General features: G+C 45.4%; 1 protein-coding gene across 1 annotated transcript in view; it reads left to right on the top strand.

Moving 5' to 3' along the window:
- RpL4 (ribosomal protein L4) overlaps window positions 1-20,593 on the top strand; it is a 29,101-nt gene that overhangs the window by 5,206 nt on the left and 3,302 nt on the right. The window contains exons 3-7 of the mRNA XM_037423560.2: window positions 1,271-1,569; window positions 2,019-2,148; window positions 18,208-18,364; window positions 18,717-18,800; window positions 18,897-19,056. Coding sequence (XP_037279457.2) covers window positions 1,271-1,569; window positions 2,019-2,148; window positions 18,208-18,364; window positions 18,717-18,800; window positions 18,897-19,056 — 830 coding nt within the window. The remainder of the gene's footprint in view (window positions 1-1,270; window positions 1,570-2,018; window positions 2,149-18,207; window positions 18,365-18,716; window positions 18,801-18,896; window positions 19,057-20,593) is intronic.

Here is a 20,593-nt window from a genome sequence, read left to right as displayed (position 1 = left end):
TCGAAAAAACTACTCCTTTCGGGAGCGTATTCTATTTAAATATGAGGTACGGGCGAAGCTTGTGCCCATCTGACGTGTAACAGAGCTTTCCGTCACGGTAGTTTTACCGTGGACCGATGTCAGCACGCGAACTTGCTTCGCCCCCTTCTTCTCGACGGTTGTGGTGCCAGGCAAGTCGAAGTAAAGAGGCGTCTGATGGGCATTCCCGATTTGCCCAAGCAGGTAGCCGTTGTTGCGCCGCAAGTTTAGGACGAACCTCCGAAAACTGTGAAGCTTTTTATCGTACTCCTCCGCAAAACTTTTCGCATATGCATGTTCCCCTTCGGAGGAAAAAGCCTTTCCTCTAAATAAAGTTAGTTAGCCAGCACCTGCTCGCTTTAAACTGGCTCTGCATTAGACCTTTTTCCAAGACTAATTGCATAGCCCGCACTTCGAGCAGTTCTGTCGTCACGGGCCGCTGTGCCGCTCGCTGCTCAAGCACATACTTGCCGAGCAGCTCTTTAATTTGCGGAAACCGACCCTGCTGTGGTCCACTGAAGCCTTTGCGTGAAGCTTTGCTGTCGAGAATCTTCTGCTTTTGTTTCCGCCGGTCCCGCACGCACGTTTCGGGAACTCTGAACGACCGCGATGCGGCCTGATTTCCGTCCGTTTCTGCACACGCCATAACTTTTCTTTTAAAAAGCGGCATCGTGGTGCTATCGAGTTTGTGGAGTCGGCCCTTCCACGCCGTCGATGCTAATGCACTACTAGATGAAGAACTCCTCAGCACACGTACGAAGTGCCGCACATGGGAAACACATAGGCAGAAATGGCCGACGCGCCATGCCGACGCACGTAGGGGGCGGCCATTTTGGATTTGCCGATGGCAATAGATTGACCGTAATTTTTTTGTTCGTACTCGATTCTAACGCGCATGCAATTTATAAACTCGCTTAACCGGAAAAAAGGTGCGCGTTAGATTCGAGTAATTACGGTAAGCTGGGCAGGTGGCAACACATAGTTGCCATTAGCTTGCCTACGTAAGTTTCAAAAATATGGCTCATTGCTTATCAGGTCTATTGCAGTCTGGTTCAATTGCCATAAAAATGTGGCCATGTGGTTTAAATTGATTTCCCCTCCGTGAATATTGTGTTCTATTCATTTTCATTTGATTTCACTGTGTGCGGTGAATTCTGTTGTTTTCAATGTGCTCGCGTGAAGTGTGGCTGCGTGGATCTAACAATGTGTCCGCACCTGCTCAGTGTCTCACCTTTGCCTCTGATGACAACAGGTACCCACCGCTCTGGTCAGGGTGCCTTCGGCAACATGTGCCGCGGTGGCCGCATGTTCGCTCCGACGAAGACCTACCGTCGCTGGCACCGTCACATCAACGTGGCACAGAAGCGTTATGCCATCTGCTCGGCTGTGGCAGCCTCCGGTGTGCCGGGGCTGGTGCTCTCCAAGGGTCACAAGATTGAGCAGATTCCCGAGGTTCCCCTGGTGGTGAGCGACAAGGTGCAGGACCTGACCAAAACCAAGGAGGCCGTTCTGTTCCTCAAGAAGGTCAGGGCATGGACAGATGTCGAGAAGGTGGGTGTGTGTTTATCACAGATGGAGGCGGCAGTTACTGGAGTCTTTTAGCTAGTTACGGCAACAGAAGTGATACTACAGCCGAGCCTCTGGGCGGACAAGGGAAATCATGCTTATTGGCAGCCATTATATACAAGTTCATGCTCCACTGCCACCTGGCGCTACTGTTGTACACTACAGTAACAAGAGGGGTAACTTTTTGTTGCATCCGAGAAGGAAAAACATGAAGCCACAAAAATATGGCAAGGCTAGCAGTGACATGACGAAGCACATTTATTTTTCCTATTCAGTTGAACCTCGCTACCACAAAACTGACGGGGCGTAGAAAAAAACTTTCGTTGAGGCGGAAATTTTGTTGCAATGAAATGAAGAAAATGTATGGCTGACCTGAGCTAGCAAAACTAGGGAACTATTTAGGAGCTTACGTTTTGTTCCTCGTTTTGTGGCAGGTGTACAAGTCACGTCGACTGCGTGCTGGCAAGGGAAAGATGAGGAACCGCCGTCGCATCCAGAGGCTGGGCCCCCTTGTCATCTACGAGGCAGACCACGGCTTGACTCGTGCCTTCAGGAACATTCCTGGTCAGTACTGACTACGTTAGCAGCAGTTCACTCTAACCTTGTTGAAGCAGTGACGGTGAAATCTTCACTTGAATTTCAATGCAAATGCCTGCAAAGCTCAAGTTAGCACTTTGCCTTTGTGCAAGATCAGTCATACAGTCGAAACCCGCAATAACGAAATCGCCAAGGAATCCGGAAAATTTCATTTTCGCGAGAATTGAGAATTTAGTTGCCGCGAGTATGAGACATACCGTAATTGCTCGCGTAATTCTCGCACCCCCCACATCGGCCAACAAAAATGCGATTTTTTTTTTCCCTGGAGTAATTATCGCACCCCCAAAATTGCCGCAATAATGTCGTCTGCTCGTTCCAGCCATTAATGATAACGCGCACCATCTGACGCCATCTCTTGAGCATCAAGCGTACTATTATTGCATGGAGATTCAATCCAATCTAAGCCAAGCCAAAGTGGCAAGTGTGCGTCGCGGCATGTTTTGTATGTTGTGTTGGTAATCTTGTCACGTTATGGGGCGATACTGAAACTACCAGCTGCTTTCAAGTTGAAAGGGATTGATCATGCACTAAACAACGGCAACAGGGTCGCTGGTAGGCCTTTTGGAGTCGACGAGTTTTGTGATCGCTACTGGTGACGGCGGCTAAAAGCCACCAAGATGCGTTGGGCCTGCTGTGTGCCTAAAACTGGGATTGATGGCAAACTTTATTTCTTCAGAAAGAAACTGCCGACGACTCTGTTAAATGGCCATCAGCCCAATGCTGTCTTACGCTTACCATTTGAGGACTCTTGCTCAGTGACGAACGCTACCGCTACATCCGTAACGCCCGCAAGCTTTGCGTATGGTATTCTTATTCTCGACTATTAGCTTGCACTTTTTGTCTCGAATAAATCTCTCCTTGTGTTGAATTAGTGCTTTATTGTTGAAGTAAGTTATAATCCGTACTTCTCAAAGCTTGCTGTTGGTTGCTGGTGTGAGAATCCCGATTTGCTGCCAATTTTTCTTTTTCGCTCTGTATGTTTTCGTGAAAAGTTTTCCTTGCGTAACTGCTCCCCCAACTTTTCATCTGTTTTGCACCAAAAAAAGTGCGAGGAATATGCGAGTAAATACGGTAAAAACAGTGATACAGCCAGCGGAACGAAAATTTATTGCCAGAAGTCTGTCAACTAACTTTGCCGACCCTTGCCATGCAATAACTTCAAAGCTCCCCCTTCGCACTGGAAAGAGTTGTCCAATGCTACGTCGTCATGTGCGTCGAAGAAGGAGCGAAGGGTGTCCAGCGCATCAAAAACAACTCACAGGTCGTTTTGGATGTGCTAGCGTGTTGTTTCTGCCCGCAGTCTCGCTGTAAACACAGTTGGGGCTAAAGCCGACTCTCATGACGCGCTGCGCTCGTAGTAATCTGATCGTGCATCAGATGCGGCCACTGTAGTAATCCGACCGTGGTGCCGCCGCTTACAGCTTCGTTGCTTGCGACAAAGCATGTCGCCACTAGTACGCTCGCGCACAGTTTCTTCCCGCAGTCTCGCTGTCGGCGGAGTGAGGGCTAAGGACGACTTCAATGACACGCCGCGCTCGTATTAACCTGAACGCGCACCCGCCTACTTCTCCTAACTAAAGTGTAATTATATCTTAAGGGGGGACGCGGCTTTGGGATCGCGAAAAAGAACAAAAAAATCGATTTTTTGAAACTCAAGTTTTCAGTTTCTGGAACCCTTTTTCTATCTGGTTCCAAAATATCTACACTGAAAACCGCGCAGAAGTGCTTGGGAAAATTCGTTTCACCCACCTAGGTAGCAAAACTTTTTCTGGAAATGGCGAGAAAACGGCGATTTTCAATAAATTATAGCTTCGCGGTGCTTGGGCCGGGAGCCGGCTTCTTGGGCTCATCTGAAAGAGCATTTCTCCGTGTTTAATTTTCCCGCCTCAGCTGGCTCCTCCCTTTAACAACAAGCGAGCAAAAAGCAAATGTTTGAAGGTCGTTTTGAGGCCCTTCATTGGCCGTGGCCGCCATGTTGCCTCAGCTCGCCTCGCCATTGGCCCGATGCTCGCTCCGGGAGATCGTCGTCTGCTGCTTGTGCGTCGCGAGGACATGGCTCTCGAAAATCGCCACTTCGTGACGTGTTCACGGCTTGATAATCACTTAAGATATAACTACGCTTTAGTTACGAGCAGTAAGCGAATGCGCGATCAGGTTACAACGAGCGGGAGCGCGGTCTACAAGCGCCGCGCGTCATCGGAGTCGTCTTTAGCCCTAACTCCGCCGACAGCGAGACTGCGGGCATGAACGACGCGCAAGTGCACACTTGGCGACGTGCTTCTTCGCAAGGAATGTACCACATTACTCGCTAGCTCCTCTGAATCTCGTACGGGTATTTTACGCATCGGCCGCGGACAACACAGTAGTCAAGCTCGTCCCCCCCCCCCCCCCCCCTTCACTGCCAAGGATCGCTCGGAACAGCGGCTAGCAGTTTCGCGCGTCGTCATTCGAAAATGCGATGCCAAGTGCAGTTTGTGCCGATTTTTTTGTCTTCGTAGTTAGACATTTCGCGCATCGTCATCGAACGCCGCCGGCAAGTGCATTACCCGCCGGCTGCACTGTCCACGCGGCCGCGCACCCCACGGTCATATGGAGTGCTGTCAGTAAGCTTTTGTGATTTATTTATTTATTTTATTTATTTATTCGAGTACCTACAGCGCCCAGTTTGGGCATTACAGTAGGGGGGAGGAGACATAAAACTTGAAATTGATACAGGGTATGAATACCGATAACAAAACAAGTAAGCATGCTCATCTTATACAGTGTGTACACATTCTCAGAAACATGAGGCAATCAAGGAAAAGTAAAACACAAACAGAAATGCAGACAGAAATTGGCATCTTTCATTTCAACAAAAATTGTTACAGAGCATTTTGAAATGAGGGTGGCGGGGTGGATACAATATATTCTGGTAGGTTGTTCCATTCGTGTGTGGTTTTCGGGAAGGAGTTTTTGTAAGTATTTATGCCACATCGGTATTCGCGAACTTTGCGGGAGTGATCTAGGCGAGAGGATACATAAGTGGGATCTTTAATGTACACGTCTTTATTTAAACCAGTGCTACCAATATAAATATTATGAAATAGATTTAATCTTAAGAATTTGCGCCTGTCCTGCAGGAGAGGCCAACCCAAATGTTAACGAATGTACGAAGAGCGGTTAGTGAAATCATAGTTACCAGACACAAAACGCGCTGCTCGTTTCTGAACCCTTTCTAGCGCATTGTACATATTTTAGTGTCTGGATCCCAAGCCACACAACCGTACTCTAAAATTGAGCGAATGTTAGAAAGATAGAGCGTTTCCTTTAGTTTAGGTGGGGCCTGTTTAAAGTTACGCTTCAGGAAGTTCAATACACGGCTCGCTTTAGCACCGACATATTCAATGTGGTCGTTCCAGGATAGGTTGCTCTTAAAGAAAACGCCTAGGTACTTATATTTAGACACAACTTCCAAACGATTGTCTCCAAGAAAGTAATTCGTATTTAGGTACAGTCGCCGATCAATTTTCCGGACTCCAAAAATTCGGACTTGTTGGATATTCCGGACTTCATAAATGCACCGTCAGGGATCCCATAGAGCTAATGCATTGTTTCGACCGATTTTTCGGGCGAATTTGCCCCTGAAAGTTCGATTTTTCGGACTAAATCGCTTGTTTTGGGCCACGCCCCAAGCCATTGTGAACGCCGCCATGTTGGATTTTCCGTCGGCTTGGCTAAGCTTGGTCCTCAGATGCCTTTCCTGCCTCCGAGATTGGAATGCGCACGCCATAGTTTAAGTGTCGGAGGCCATGTTTGCTTTTTAAAAGACGCGGTGATGAATGCCGTTTTTTCGTCTTCGGTCAGCACTATCGTCATCACATGCACGGGGAGGAGGCAAAAGAAGGATTCTTTTATTGTCGTTGCAGCTTTTTTCGGTAGCCATTCTGCACGTGTTGTGTCGCGTAGCGTCGAGACGTTGTGTGCTTGCAGCGGCTATCTGCGGCATCGAATTTTGTGTTCTCGGTGCCATGGCTCCGCCATCTGTGCCATCGCGGGAGCCAGGTGGTGTTAAGAAGCGTGCGCGGAGGCCACTGACGACGAAATTCTTCGCCAGGTTGTCCCGGAGCCGGAGAGCGGCTCGGATGACGACAACGACGACCGCCCGCAGCCGTCGGCGGCGGAGATCGCCAGCGCGGTGACAATTTTGTCGAGCGTTTACGGCGACGATGTCACGTTGGCGCAAATACGGGCAAACCAAATTGCCTCCAAGCGTAGTTTGAGGCAAGGCAGCATCAAGGACTTTTTTAAACCTGCCTGATGCAATAAACTTCAGATTTTTGGCGAAAACGAATTTTTCGGACTGTTCGATTTTTCGTACTTTTTTCCGGTCCCCGCCAGGTCCGAAAAATCGGTCGGCGACTGTATTACATTTTGAAAAGTTAAGTGTCATGTTCCATGTGGTGCACCATGATAACACAGCATTTAGATCACTTTGTAGTTGAGCAGAATCTTGAGCAGACGTGACGTCACGATATATGCAGCAGTCATCTGCATACATGCGCATGCGGCTGGATACTTGTTGGGTTATGTCATTTATAAATATCAAAAAAAGAAGGGGTCCCAGAACAGATCCCTGGGGGACCCCTGATAAGACATCGACTTCAGATGAATTCACTCCCTCGAGAACAACCCGCTGTTTTCTACCAACAAGATACGCTTCAAGCCACTTCAACAAAGAGGGAGGGATATTTAGAGCAGACAGTTTAAGTAATAATAAATTGTGTGATACAGAATCAAAGGCTTTTTGAAAATCTAAAAATACACAGTCCACTTGGCATCCATTGTCGATCGAGGCAGCTATATCATGACTAAATTCAATTAGTTGAGTATCGCAGGACAACCCTTTTCTGAAACCGTGTTGCGTAGTGCATAAAAAGTTATTATCTTGAAGATGGGAGATTAAATTGGTATAGATAATGTGTTCCATCAATTTACATATTACACAAGTTAGCGAGATCGGTCTGTAATTTTTTGTTCGCGTTTTGTCTCCAGCTTTGAAGATAGGGGCAACGTTGGCACTTTTCCCGTCGTCAGGTAAACAGCCAAGCGCCATTGATTTTTCGAAGAGCAAGACTAGAAATGGTACAAGTGAGGCAGCACAGTTTTTTAAAACATAATTAGCAATAGCATCAGGACCAGGTGCCGCATTTACCTTAATTTTTTGCAGCAGAGCTAAGACTCCAGGTTCAGTAACGGCGGTCGCCGTGATGCGATTCAGACGTGCTTGGAGTCGTGCTTGATATCGCCACGAACGTCTATGAATGTTCCGAGGTTAATGAATTGCTGTAGATTAGAGTTTCTGCGTCCAGCTGTATGATGATGCGTTTCACGGCTAGAGCGGCGAAAGAGCATGTGTGAATCGGGCACAAATTTTTATATGCCCGTTTCGTGTCATTAATTATACTGCTAGAAATTCCCGTGCCACCGGTCTTCTGCCCATAACTTTGTAATTTTCAAAGAAGGCATAAGCCGTCATGGTGTGATCCATTTTTCTGATGCAATAAACCTCTCTCCAAGTAAAAGAAAGTTCAGTGAATATTTGTAATCAAGTACTTAATTATGCTAATTACAACTTGAGCACAAAAAGGTATGTGTTATAATTTCAGTATATGGTTTTATTCAATTACAATCTTTTCTGTCATACCTATCACACCACTCCTTCATACAAAGAACTTGGTTTGAAATCCATACTTGTCCTTTGTAAATCATGAAAAGGAGTAAATCACAAAAAGAAGTCAAATATCGCAAGACAAACCTGAGATCACAATTTTTAGGTGTCTTAGAGACGTAAAGAAAAGTTGAAACTTTAAACGCAGCTTTCTCAATACTGTTTTTTTTTTTGACATTATGTTCAGCCTCTTCACATGGTTCAATGAAGAGATAATTTGTTTCTCGTAAAGTATTTGTGGTATCGCTTCAAAATTTTTATGGAAGCAGTGAGGTTATTCTTAGTGTCTGTGCCAATTTTCAGCAATATCCAACGAGAAACAAAAAAGTTCATTGAAAAAAGCCTGTCGAAAACTTTGACAGGCTTTTTCTCACAAGTGTGTTTTGGACATTGTGCATTGCTCGTGAAAAGAGTAGCACGAGAATGACTGGACCGATTTTGATTCTGTTTTTTTTTTTTTTTTTTTTTCCTGAATCCCTGAACACTGCTTGTGGGTACAGCAATCTTCAATTTCTGTTTTGTGGCCCTGTTATTTTTCTAGATGATGATTTGTCCGTGCCATTGTTTCTCACAATGTGTGTCGGCAGCCATGATGATCTCTAAAAAAACGAGAGAACTTATTAAAAAATTCTGAGAGTGCCATACCCTGTAGCTTTCTTTTGAGTAAAGATCATCATTCGCAGCTTCCTGGCATGTTTTGTTGCAGTGCTAGGCTTTCCACAAGCAGACCATGTAATTGGATTGTGTAGCATTATGTAACTTGAGAACTACTGGAGTTATCACGATGAAACTGCATATTTCCCTATTCTAGACACTTGCGAGTATGCATGCAAAATTTCATTGCTGTAGGTCAACAAATAGAAAAGTTTTTTTTCAATGCCACCTCCCCCCTTAAGTGATCATTGAGCCGTGAACACGTCACGAAGTAGCGATCTTCGAGAGCCATGTCCTCGCGACGCACAAGCAGCAGACGACGATCTCCCAGAGCGAGCATCGGGCCAATGGCGAGGCGAGGCAACATGGCGGCCACAGCCAAACAAAATCAAGGGCCTCGAAACGACCTTGAAACATTTGCTTTTTGTGCACTTGTTTTTAAATGGAAGAGCCAGCTGAGGCGGGAAAGTTAAATAGGAGAAATGCTCTTTCCGATGAGCCCAAGAAGCCGGCTGCCTGCCCCGCCATCGCAAAACCATAATTTTTTTTAAATCGCTGTTTTCTCGCGGTTTGCAGAAAATGTTTTGCTACCTAGGTGGGTGAAATGAATTTCCCCAAGCACTTCTGCGAGTTTGCAGTGTAGATATTTTGGAATGGGGTAGAAAAAGGGTTCCAGAAACTGAAAACTTTATTTAAAAAAAAAACTCTTTTTTGCCATTTTTTTTCGCGATCCCAAAGCCGCCTCCCTTCTTAAGGGGGGACACGGGTCTTAGAAGGTCAAAAATCGCAAAAAAAAAAATTTCGACTTTTTGAAGTTGATATTTTCGAAATCTGTACTTATTTTTGCACCTATCTGAGAAGTTTCTGGCGCAAAATCAATTTATAACATCTCTGTGAGATGTGAGCTCAAAGTGACGTTAAAATCGCGCCTTTTCTGTGCCAAACTGTTGCCGTTACACACGAGCCATCGTGTTCATCTCGGTCTCGTTTAGAAGGGTCGTTCTTCATCTGCAATTTCCCGTCACCACTGGCTTGCCTTGCTCATTGTTTTTTTAGCAACAACGCGTCATTGAGAAGCACTAGCGCACGATTCAATTGGCTGCTTGGGGCACGTGACAAAACCTAGGCATCCGATTGGCCAAGGGGCGCTTTAGGCGTCTGCTTCACCATCGTGACGTGCACGGAAATGCGCCATTTTGTCATGGTGCTACTGACTGCCTGCGGCAGTAAAGAAGTTCCATGCTACAGTAATTTGTGAAGCGGGTGGGGTGGTCGTTCGTTCGCTGTGAACTTCAGAAAGAGCCCTGCTATGGCTCAGGACAACGAGGACAACGAACTCTATGCGGTCAACGGCGGTCGCCGAGTCACCGGTGTAGGCCTAACTCACGTACGAACCCGTTGGTTGCCGACAACGTTTCTGAGAATGGCTGTGTTTTTCAGCCTCATCGGTTAGAGGACGGCAAGTAAAAAGCAAAAGTTTTAAAAGCAGAAGTGAAGCTACAAGAGATATCACTCTTTGTAGCGACGGAACGGAAGTGCAGTCTTATCGCTAAATGCCGCGATTCCCCCCGCCTGACGAAAGGACCTTGAACTGCGCGACTGGTCGTCAGAGCGGAGTGCGCCGCGCGTCGACGAACAACAGAAAGTCAATCCATACGTGTTGAACATGCTCGCCTCCCCCGCAATGGAGGCTACTGGCAACAGGTAGACCGATTTTAACGACGTGTTCGCAACGTTGTCGCGATCACCGGTCGAAACTGCGGCAGTCTTACGTTACAAGGAAACTAACACCTCGGCACTAGTGTAGCCTCGAAATTGATGAGCGAGGGAGCAACTTTGGTTCGTGACATTTACGGGTAACTCATTCTGGACAAGCCGGAAAACATCGCCGTGTTATTCGACGCACCGCGGATGACGTGTGCGCATTTGTCGCACATCGCCGTCAGTACAGTCACCGAACTGATAAGCGGCCTCGCGGCAGACGAGCACACGGCGACAGCTTGCTACAGGACTAGAAGAAATGACACGCTCGTGCAAACAATCAGTCCTAATACACTCCCGGTGCATATTAACTGACTAAAAGTATGTGTGCCATCATCTTTTTCCCTGGGAACGACGAATTGAAGTTTTAACAGCATCATTCTCGAAGCACAGATTTCGGCCACTTTCTCTTGCTTGTTCGGTAAAACTGGACCTAGGACAGTCAGAGCTGTAATTGTTTTTGCACAATACTGTTAAATGTGCACAAAAAACTATGCTGGGAGCTTGTTTTTAATGGGCAGCTTCATTTTTTTTATTTTATAAAAAATTTCTGTGTTTGGTTACGTGCAATGAACTTTACTGTGCTGTAATTCGAAAAGTATTTGTTAAATTTTCGATCAGCTTGCAGCGTTGCACTCCTTAGGCTTTCTAGCATTCATATATATATATATCAATGGCTATATAATTTTAAGGGGGGAAGTGGCATTGAAAAAAACTTTTCTATTTGTTGACCTACAGCAATGAAATTTTGCATGCATACTCGCAAGTGTCTAGAATAGGGAAATATGCAGTTTCATCATGATAGCTTCAGTAGTTCTCAAGTTACATAATGCTACACAATCCAATTACATGGTCTGCTTGTGGAAAGCCTAGCACTGCAACAAAACATGCCAGGAAACTGCGAATGGTCTTGATCTTTACTCAAAAGAAAGCTACAGGGTATGGCACTTTTTTAATAAGTTTTAATAACAATTTTTTAATAAGTTCTTTTTTTTTTTTTTTAGAGATCATTATGACTGTCGACACACATTGTCAGAAACAGTGGCACGGACAAATCATCGTCTAGAAAAATAACAGGGCCATAAAACACACATTGAAGATTGCTGTACCCACAAGCAGTGTTCAGGGATTCAGGGAAAAAAAAAACAGAATCAAAATCGGTCCAGTCATTCCCGTGATACTCTTTCCACGAGCAATGCACAATGTCCAAAACACACTTGTGAGAAAAAGCCTGTCGAAGTTTTCGACAGGCTTTTTTCAAAGAACTTTTTTGTTTCTCGTTGGATATTGATAAAAATTGGCACAAACACTAAGAATAACTTCACAGTGCTTCCATAAAAATTTTGAAGCGATACCACAAATACTTTACGAGAAACAAATTATCTCTTCATTGAACCATGTGGAGGGGCTGAGCGTAATGTCAAAAAAAAAAAAACAGTATTGAGAAAGCTGCGTTTAAACTTTCAACTTTTCTTTACGTCTCTAAGACGCCTAAAAATTGTGATCTCAGGTTTGTCTTGCGATATTTGACTTCTTTTCATGATTTGCTCCTTTTCATGATTTACAAAGGACAAGTATGGATTTCAAACCAAGTTCTTTGTATGAAGGAGTGGTGTGATAGGTATGACAGAAAAGATTGTAATTGAATAAAACCATATACTGAAATTACTACGCATACTTTCTTGAGCTGAAGTTGTAATTAGCATAATAAAGTACTTGATTACAAATATTCACTGAACTTTTCTTTATTTGGAGAGAGGTTTATTGCATCAGAAAAATGGATCACACCATGACGAGGTATGCCTTCTTTCTAAATAACAGTTATGGGCAGAAGACTGGTGGCACGGGAATTTCTAGCAGTATCATTAATGACACGAAACAGGCATATAAAAATTCGTGCCCCTGATTCATACAGCCGGTCGCGGAAACTCTAATCTACAGGCTCCAAGCACTCCATATGACCGTGGGGTGCGCGGCCGCGTGGACAGTGCAGCCGGCGCGTAATGCACTGCCAAAGATCGCTCGAAACTGCTAGCCGCTGTTCCGAGCGATCCTTGGCAGTGAGAGGGGGGGGGGTGAAGGGCTTGATTGGGTTGTCCGCTGCCGATGCGTAAAATGCCCGTACGTGATTCAGAGGAGCTAGCGAGTGATGTGCTACATTCCTTGCGAAGAAGCACGTCGCCAAGTGTGCACTTGCGCGTCGTTCATGCCCGCAGTCTCGCTGTCGGCGGAGTTAGGGCTAAAGACGACTCCGATGACGCGCGGCGCTCGTAGACTGCGCTCCCGCTCGTAGTAACCTGATCGCCCATTCGCTTACTTCTCGTAACTAAAGCGTAGTTATATCTTAAGTGATTATCAAGCCGTGAACACGTCACGAAGTGGCGATTTTCGAGAGCCATGTCCTCGCGACACACAAGCAGCAGACAACATTCTCCCGGAGCGAGCATCGGGCCAATGGCGAGGTGAGCTAAGGCAACATGGCGACCACGGCCAATCAAGGGCCTCGGAACGACCTTCAAACATCTGCTTTTTGCTCGCTTGTTGTTAAAGGGAGGAGCCAGCTGAGGCGGGAAAGTTAAACACAAAGAAATGCTCTTTCCGATGAGCCCAAGAAGCCGACTCCCGGCCCAAGCAACGCGAAGCTATAATTTTTTGAAAAACGTCGTTTTCTTGCCATTTCCAGAAAAAATTTTGCTACCTAGGTGGTTGAAACGAATTTTCCGAAGCACTTCTGTGCGGTTTTCAGTGTAGATATTTTGGAACCAGATAGAAAAAGGGTTCCAGAAACTGAAAACTTGAGTTTCAAAAAATAGATTTTTTTGCCATTTTTCGCGATCCTAAAGCCGCGTCCCCCTTAAGTACATACATTTTTACAGTTAAAAATATTAGAATTCTTAGTTTTCTTCATTCTCTCAAAATGGCAATTTTGTACACCCTGCATGATAATCACTGCAATACATCGAAAACTATTAGAGATAGCAGTTTTTTTTTTTTTTTTTTTGCAGCCTGAAGCTATATGTTTGGAGCACACAACATAGGAAGCAGATTTCGATCTCTCTTGATGCAAGTTTTTAAAACTAGTCTTTTGTGCGACCACACAATGGCCACATTCAGAACTGTGAAGTTTAGTGTACTGTAAAGTAAGAAATAATGACCCAACCAAAAAAGTGCTTCCTATGTTGTATGTCTTATGCTTTCTACTGTCAATCCCTATGTCATTTATAAATATTTGACAGGTGGTTATTCTTCTATTGTGGTAAGAACAATAGAAATTGTTGTCTTGATTATTTAACTAATGAAGCTACAGTAAAAATAACTACATTTTTAGAATCAGGTGAACAAACTAAGTAAGCATGCCAACTCTTCTCACGTTTGGTTCAAAAATAAATGAGAGGGCCCTAAGACCCATGTGTCCCCTTAAGGGGGCAGACTGGTTTTTGAGACCATAAAGTGAGAAAAAAAATTCATTTTTTAAAATTGACATATTTGGTTTCCCCAAGTATTCTTCTATCTCTCCGCAAATTTTATTTAATTAGTTTCTCTGTAACCCACCTTGTTCCTGAGATAACTTAAGTTCACCCCCTATTGTTTAAGGCCGCTATAGAAAAAAATTACTTAATTAAAAGTGATATTTAAAATATCCTAACATAGAATATTGACTATAGATTGAAATAATGCAAGAGTTTTTTGTTTTTAATCCTTTCTTATTACTTTACAGCAAAATGAACTATCCATTTCCTAAAGCAGTTGGAATTGTGTTAAAATTTTGATCAGTAATTAATTAAAAAGGCTTGTTCTCTAAATTCTGCTCCCATACTTGCACCCTACACACATTCAGGTTTCCATTGGAGAAAGAATTTTTGTACCTGCCCTAGCTGCAGTGCAGAAATATTGAGGCCTCAATATTGAACAGTCGTAAATTCACTTTTTTGAGAAAAATAGAAACTGAAAACACACAGCTTCTTCAAAAAGCAACAATCATGGTGGGCATGTTTTGCAATCCTGATAAAAGTGCTCATAAATTCGTAGCAGAACTTCTAACACAGGTGCCGGCAAATTATAAAGAGGCCTCGAAGTTTGTTTCCCATTTCTTTGGAGGTTCTGCATGTTAACAGCACCAAGAATCTGGACAGTTAGAATGACATCACAAAAAAATTACCACTTCCTGGTGTGTAAAAATTGCAGAGATGGCAAAATACTGGCAGACACCCACAGTTAAACCTCGTTATAACGAAATTGAAGGGCTGTTACTATTTGCTCGTTATAAGCAATATTTCGTTATAGCCGTAGCGGGCATTTACCGCAAATATTATGCACTGTACTTACCCCCAAAAAGTAGCGGGCGAAATAGTATCCCCCCGCATGGTGGTATGCAACAAAATAACCGCATTCCCAAATAAAAAGGAAAAAGTCATGCACCTGTTTTAATGCACTTCAAAATACGCAGCTTGCATTTCAGGCAGACTTAGCTGCAAAGAAGTCCGTAATTGGACGTTGATGCATCTTCCTGATGCGAACGATGGCTCGCTCAGCTGCGGCCGCAATGTTCAAGCCATCTTCGCCGCCCTCGTGAGCGCCGAAGTAGCGGCACGGTACGTCCATCGCGTCTAATGCCTACGACGCCGTCGGCACGTTTGTTTCCTGTTCGTGGACAGAGTTGTCACAGGTTTCGTTACAATCACTGACAGCGCGCACAATATCGTCATCCAGGAGCTGCTCCGTTGCCACCACTTCAGAGTCCGCACTCACATAGTCGCGAAACGACTCGCTGTCAGGCACGACACCGGCGTCACTAAGTGCCGTCCATGATGCAGCGACTTCGTCTGATGTGGCAAAACCGTCCGGCACAATGGGCTCGTCTAATGACTCATCGTTGGCGTCTGGTGCGTCGGCAAATGAGGCGTGTCGAAAGCAGTTTGTGATCGTGGTCGCCGTCACACTCATCCACGCCGCCTGAAGCATTTCGAGCGCAGCGTACAAAGTCAACATCGGTGTCTCGCTTCATCCTCATTTTGAGCAGGAGCTTGTCTATCACACGCTTGCGGTAAACTGCCTTCAGCGACATAATCGCGCCTTGGTCAAGCGGCTGTATCTTTGCTGTGCAGTTGGCTGGAAGGAACAGCAGGCTCGATGTTTTGAAGCACAGCAGTGGTATGGTGGGCGGTGCAGTTATCTATAACAAGGCACACCTTGCGGTTCGCCTTTGCCAGCTTCTCGTCCCATTTGCAAAGCCATTTCGAAAAAATCTCCTTGGTCATCCAGGCTTTGCGATTGGCTACGTACTTGACTGGGAGCTGCCTCTTCCCCTTAAAGCAGCGAGGGGATGCACTTTGCCAATTACTAAAATTGGCAGCTTCTGAGAGCCGGTCATGTTTGCACAAAGTAGCGCAGTGATCCGCAGCTTACTTTGTTTGCCGCCATGGCACGGCTCGCCTTGGAGGGCTAACGTCTTGTGCGGCAACATCTTGAAAAAGAGAGCGGTTTTGTCCGCGTGAAAAATATCCTCCGCGCTGTATTTTTCTAGCAGCCGCACGATGTTTTCTTTCGCCCACTTGGTAGCCTCTGCTTCGTCGACAGATTGCGATTCGCCGCAGACCGCTCTCCCGACAAGTCGTGGCGCTCCTTGAAGCGTTGGAGCCAACCCGAACTTGCTACGAAGTTGTCATAGCCCATGATGCAGGCAAAGTCTCTCGCTTTTCTTTGCAGCAAGGTGCCACTCACCGGCAGATTCACGGCCCGCGTGTCCAAGAACCATTTAAAAACGGCCCTTTCGACCGCTTCCAAGGCATGTGCCCTCATCCTCTTAGCGCTTCCTTTCACGCCACATGCAACAGCGTCGATGATAGACTTCTGCTTGCTCAAGTCTGCTTGCTCAAGATACGCCAAAGTCTCTTGCCACGTTGCCTTTTTTGGTCCCCGATTCGACAGCTCTTATCATAGCCGCCTTCTGATCTAACGTTATGCGCTTTCGTTTCCCGCCTGGCGCATTCATGTTGCTGGAATCACGAGCGCAGCACGATAAAAGATAAGGCGGAAGCGGTCGAAAAAGAGAAGAAATACGCACGCAAAAGCAACGCGGCTCACGTCGGCGAGCGACAACACTTGCAGAGAAAGTGACTGTGAAGAGGAAGGGGCAGAAGGGGGCGCTCTTTTGCGCTGCCCTCTAGGAGCCGGTTACTCAAGGGGAAGGGGGTATGTAAGATTAGAACTGCTAAACACAGTTCTCGCGTTGCGCGCCGTCTCTAATTCGCGTCGTGCACTGTCGTGACATCGGCTCAAAATTTTACTTCCTAACAAAATTTGTTTGTTATATCCCATAACAGGCAAATTTTGCCTCGTTAAAACATTTTGAATACATTGGTTTGTATGGGGACTTTCGAGGGGCATTAGGATTTGCTCATTATATCCATTATTTCGTTATAGCCTGTCTTGTTATAATGAGGTTTAACTGTAATATGTCAGTTTTAAAAAATTATTTTTTTTTGTCACTTTTTGGTCCCAAAGAGCAGTCTGCCCCCTTAAGTAAACAAAAAGGACGGTACACACGCCACGCAGCAAAGGCAGACGTTCATAAATATTGAGTTCGCATACGAGCATATTTTCGACAGTTAACCTTTGACGGGAGAGTAAAATAAGGCCCGCATCGTGGTAGAAAATTCGTTAATGCGGGATCGCTGCCCAAAAAAATTTCGTTGCCGCGAGATACGTAATACATGGGCATCTATGAACATCCGCCAAGGATCCGGAAATATTTCGTTGCCGCGGGGATTTTGTACTCGCGGGGTTTCGTTATTGTGGGTTTCGACTGTAGTACCGTATTTACTCACATAATCCTCGCACTTTTTTTTTTTTTTTTGCAGAAAACCGATGCAAAGTTCGGGAGTGCGAGAATTACGCGGGGAAAACTTTCCACGAAAACGTACAGAGTGAAAAAAAAGCGAAGTGGCCGCAAATTGAGATTCTCACACCAGCAACCAACAGCAAGTTTTGAGAAGTACTAATTAAAACTTACCTCAACAAAAAAAGCGCACGTTCAATACAAGGCAAGATTTATTTGAGACACAAAAAATGCAAGCAAAAAGTCGAGAATTATAATACCATACGCAAAGCTTGTGGGCGTTGCAGGCGTAGTGGTAGCGTTCGTCACCCAACAGGAGCCCTCAAAAGGTAAGCGTAGGATGTCAGTATTGGGTTGATGGCTATTTAAGAGAATCATCTGCAGTTTCCTTCTGAAGAAATAAAGTTAACCATCAATCCCAGTTTTAGGCACACGGCAGGCCCAAACGCGTCCTAGCGGCTTTCAGCTGCAGTCACCAGTAGCGAACACAAAACTCGTAGGCTCCGAAAGGCCTACCGGCGGCCCTGTTGCTGTCGTTTAGTGCATGATCTATCACTTTAAACTTGAAAGCAGCCGTGTAGCTTCAGTATCGCCCCAAATCGTGACAAGATTACTGACACAACATACGAAACAAGCCGCAACACGCACTTGCCACTTGGGCTTGGCTTTGATTAAATTGAATCTCTGTGCAATAATAGTACTCTTGATGCTTAAGAGATGGTGCGTGCTATCATCAGTGGCTGGAACGCACAGACATTATTACAGCAGGAAAAAAAAGAAATCGTATTTTTGTTGGGCGATGTGGGGGTGCGAGAATTATGCGAAGATTACGCAAGTAAATACGGTATCTAAGGTTATGCGTGTCCGGTTTGAATTAACAGTTTCATGCGGCGAATTCGATGTTATACTTGTAACAGTTTTGTTGGCAGGATATTTGAACTCTTTAAACGTTCTTGGCAGTATTTCTCCTATAGCCACACTCCTAGTTTATATTCAGACAAAATCTACCATTTTGTACATTTGTTTGAAGCAGTGTTGTGTTGCTTACCTATCTTTTTGTGCACAGGTGTTGACACCCTACGCGTTGACCAGCTGAACCTGTTGAAGATGGCGCCTGGTGGTCATGTGGGTCGCTTTGTCATCTGGACCGAAAGCGCTTTCCGGCGACTGGATAAGATCTACGGCACATGGAAGAAGCCGTCGGCTGAGAAAAAGAGCTTCAAGTGAGTGCATTAAGCGGGCTGTCAAAGGTGGTAGCTATGGTGGGACAAAAAGTAATAGGCAGTATCTATACCAATTTCTGGGTTCCAACATTCAAAGATAGTCTTTTGCTTTAGATTGCTTTAGACATCTACAACAGAACCACATTGTTTCCAGCACTGAGCAGCTTACCACTGTCATAGCAGAAAGTTGAAGATGTTCAGCCATATGCGGTCTTCAACGCACCAAGTGGGAAGTCGTGAGATTGTACTAGCCATTGCAAACCACATATACGAGCCATCATTTTAATGAGTTACAGGTCATTCGTTCTGATCCACAGAACTGTTCTTTAAACTGCTTCTCTCTCTGTTGCAGTTTGCCCAAGCCGCAGATGACAAACTCTGACATTAACCGTATCCTCAAGAGTGAGGAAATTCGTCACCTCCTTAGGGCACCACAGTAAGTCGCATTTCTTTTTCTTTTGTTTGTTTAATAATAATAAATTTTTCAGTTACTTCCGGTGCTCTAACACTACCATTTCTACCGCGTGTGCAGGAAACGCGTCGTTCGCCGCACTCAGAAGAAGAACCCCTTGAAAAACGTCAACGCTATGTTGAGGCTCAACCCATATGCAGCTGTCACCCGACGGGCTGCGATTCTCCTCAACCAGAAGCGCAAGATGAAGAGGCAGTTGATGGTTGCCGAAAAGAAAGGCGTAAGTGAATGCTGTTATCATATGCACTCCCAGCCTCTGTCTTCTTTTTGCAGATTTTCATTGCTAACACTGGGTTATTGCTGCAAGGAGCGTGCTTGGCTCAGGCTAAGATTTCTGTTCTTACAAACTGTAGTAGTAGTAGTCTGTGTTATAGGGGAGTTCCAGATAACCTAGATGCTTTCATTATATTTTGTTTTTTGTTGCAAAGTGTTGTACAGTGGACTCCCAATAAACAAAACTCACTTAAACGAACATGCCTTATTAACGGAACTACCGTACTTACTCGATTCTACCGCGCCCTCGATTGTAACGCGCACCCGATTTCCACCGCGAAAAAAAACGTAGGACATCAATTGCAACGCGCACCCATTTTTCTCGCTGGCCCGCACGATCACACCACTCGAAAAAACGACTCCTTTCGGGAGCGTCTTCCATTTAAATATGAGGTACGGGCGAAGCTTGTGCCCATCTGACGTGTAACAGAGCATTGCCGTCACTGTAGTGTCACCGTGGACCGATGTCAGCACGCAAACTTGCTTCGCCCCCTTCTCGTCGGTTGTGGTGCCAGGCATGTCGAAGTAAAGAGGCGTCTGATCGGCATTCCCGATTTGCCCAAGCAGGTAGCCGTTGTTGCGCCGCAAGTTTAGGACCAACCTCTGAAAACTGTGAAGCTTTTCATCGTACTCCTCCGCAAAACTTTTCGCATATACATGTTCCCCTTCGGAGGAAAAAGCCTTTTCTCTTCATAAAGTTAGTCAGCCAGCACCTGCTCGCTTTAAACTGGCTCCACATTAGACCTTTTTCTAAGACTAATTGCATAGCCCGCACTTGGAGCAGTTCTGTCGTCACAGGCCGCTCGCTGCTCAAGCACATAGTCGCTGAGCAGCTCTTTAATTTGCGGAAACCGACCCTGCTGTGGTCCACAGAAGCCTTTGCGTGAAGCTTTGCTGTCGACAATCTTCTGCTTTTGTTTCTGCCGGTCCCGCACGCACGTTTCGGGAACTCCGAACGACCGCGACGCGGCCCGATTTCCGTTAGTTTCTGTACACGCGATGACTTTTCTTTTAAAAGTGGCATCGTGGTGCACTCGAGTTTTGGGAGTCGGCCCTTCCAGGCCGTCGATTGTAATGCACTACTAGATGACGTACTCCTCAGCACACGTACGAAGTACCGCACATGGGAAACACATAGGCAGAAATGGCTGACGCACGTAGGGGGCGGCCATTTTGGATTTGCCAACGGCAATAGATTGACCGTAATTTTTTTGTTCGTACTCGATCGACTGTCCAAATTCTTGGTGCTGTTAACATGCGGAACTTGCAAAAAAAAAATGGGGAACCGACTTTGAGGCTTGTTTATAATTTGCCAGCACCTGTGTCTAAAGGTCTACTACCAATTTATGAGCGCCTTTATGAGGATTGCAAAACATGCGCACCATGATTGTTGCTTTTTGAAGAAACTGTGTGCTTTCGATTTTTTTTTGTCATTTTTCTCAAAAAAAAAGTAAATTTACGGCTGTTCAATTTTGAGGCCTCAA

This window comes from Rhipicephalus microplus, chromosome 4 (genome assembly GCF_043290135.1).
Source record: "Rhipicephalus microplus isolate Deutch F79 chromosome 4, USDA_Rmic, whole genome shotgun sequence".
Classification (NCBI taxonomy): domain Eukaryota; kingdom Metazoa; phylum Arthropoda; class Arachnida; order Ixodida; family Ixodidae; genus Rhipicephalus; species Rhipicephalus microplus.
The sequence above is the reverse complement of the archived record's forward strand: the minus strand, read 5'-3'. Positions and strand labels throughout refer to the sequence as shown.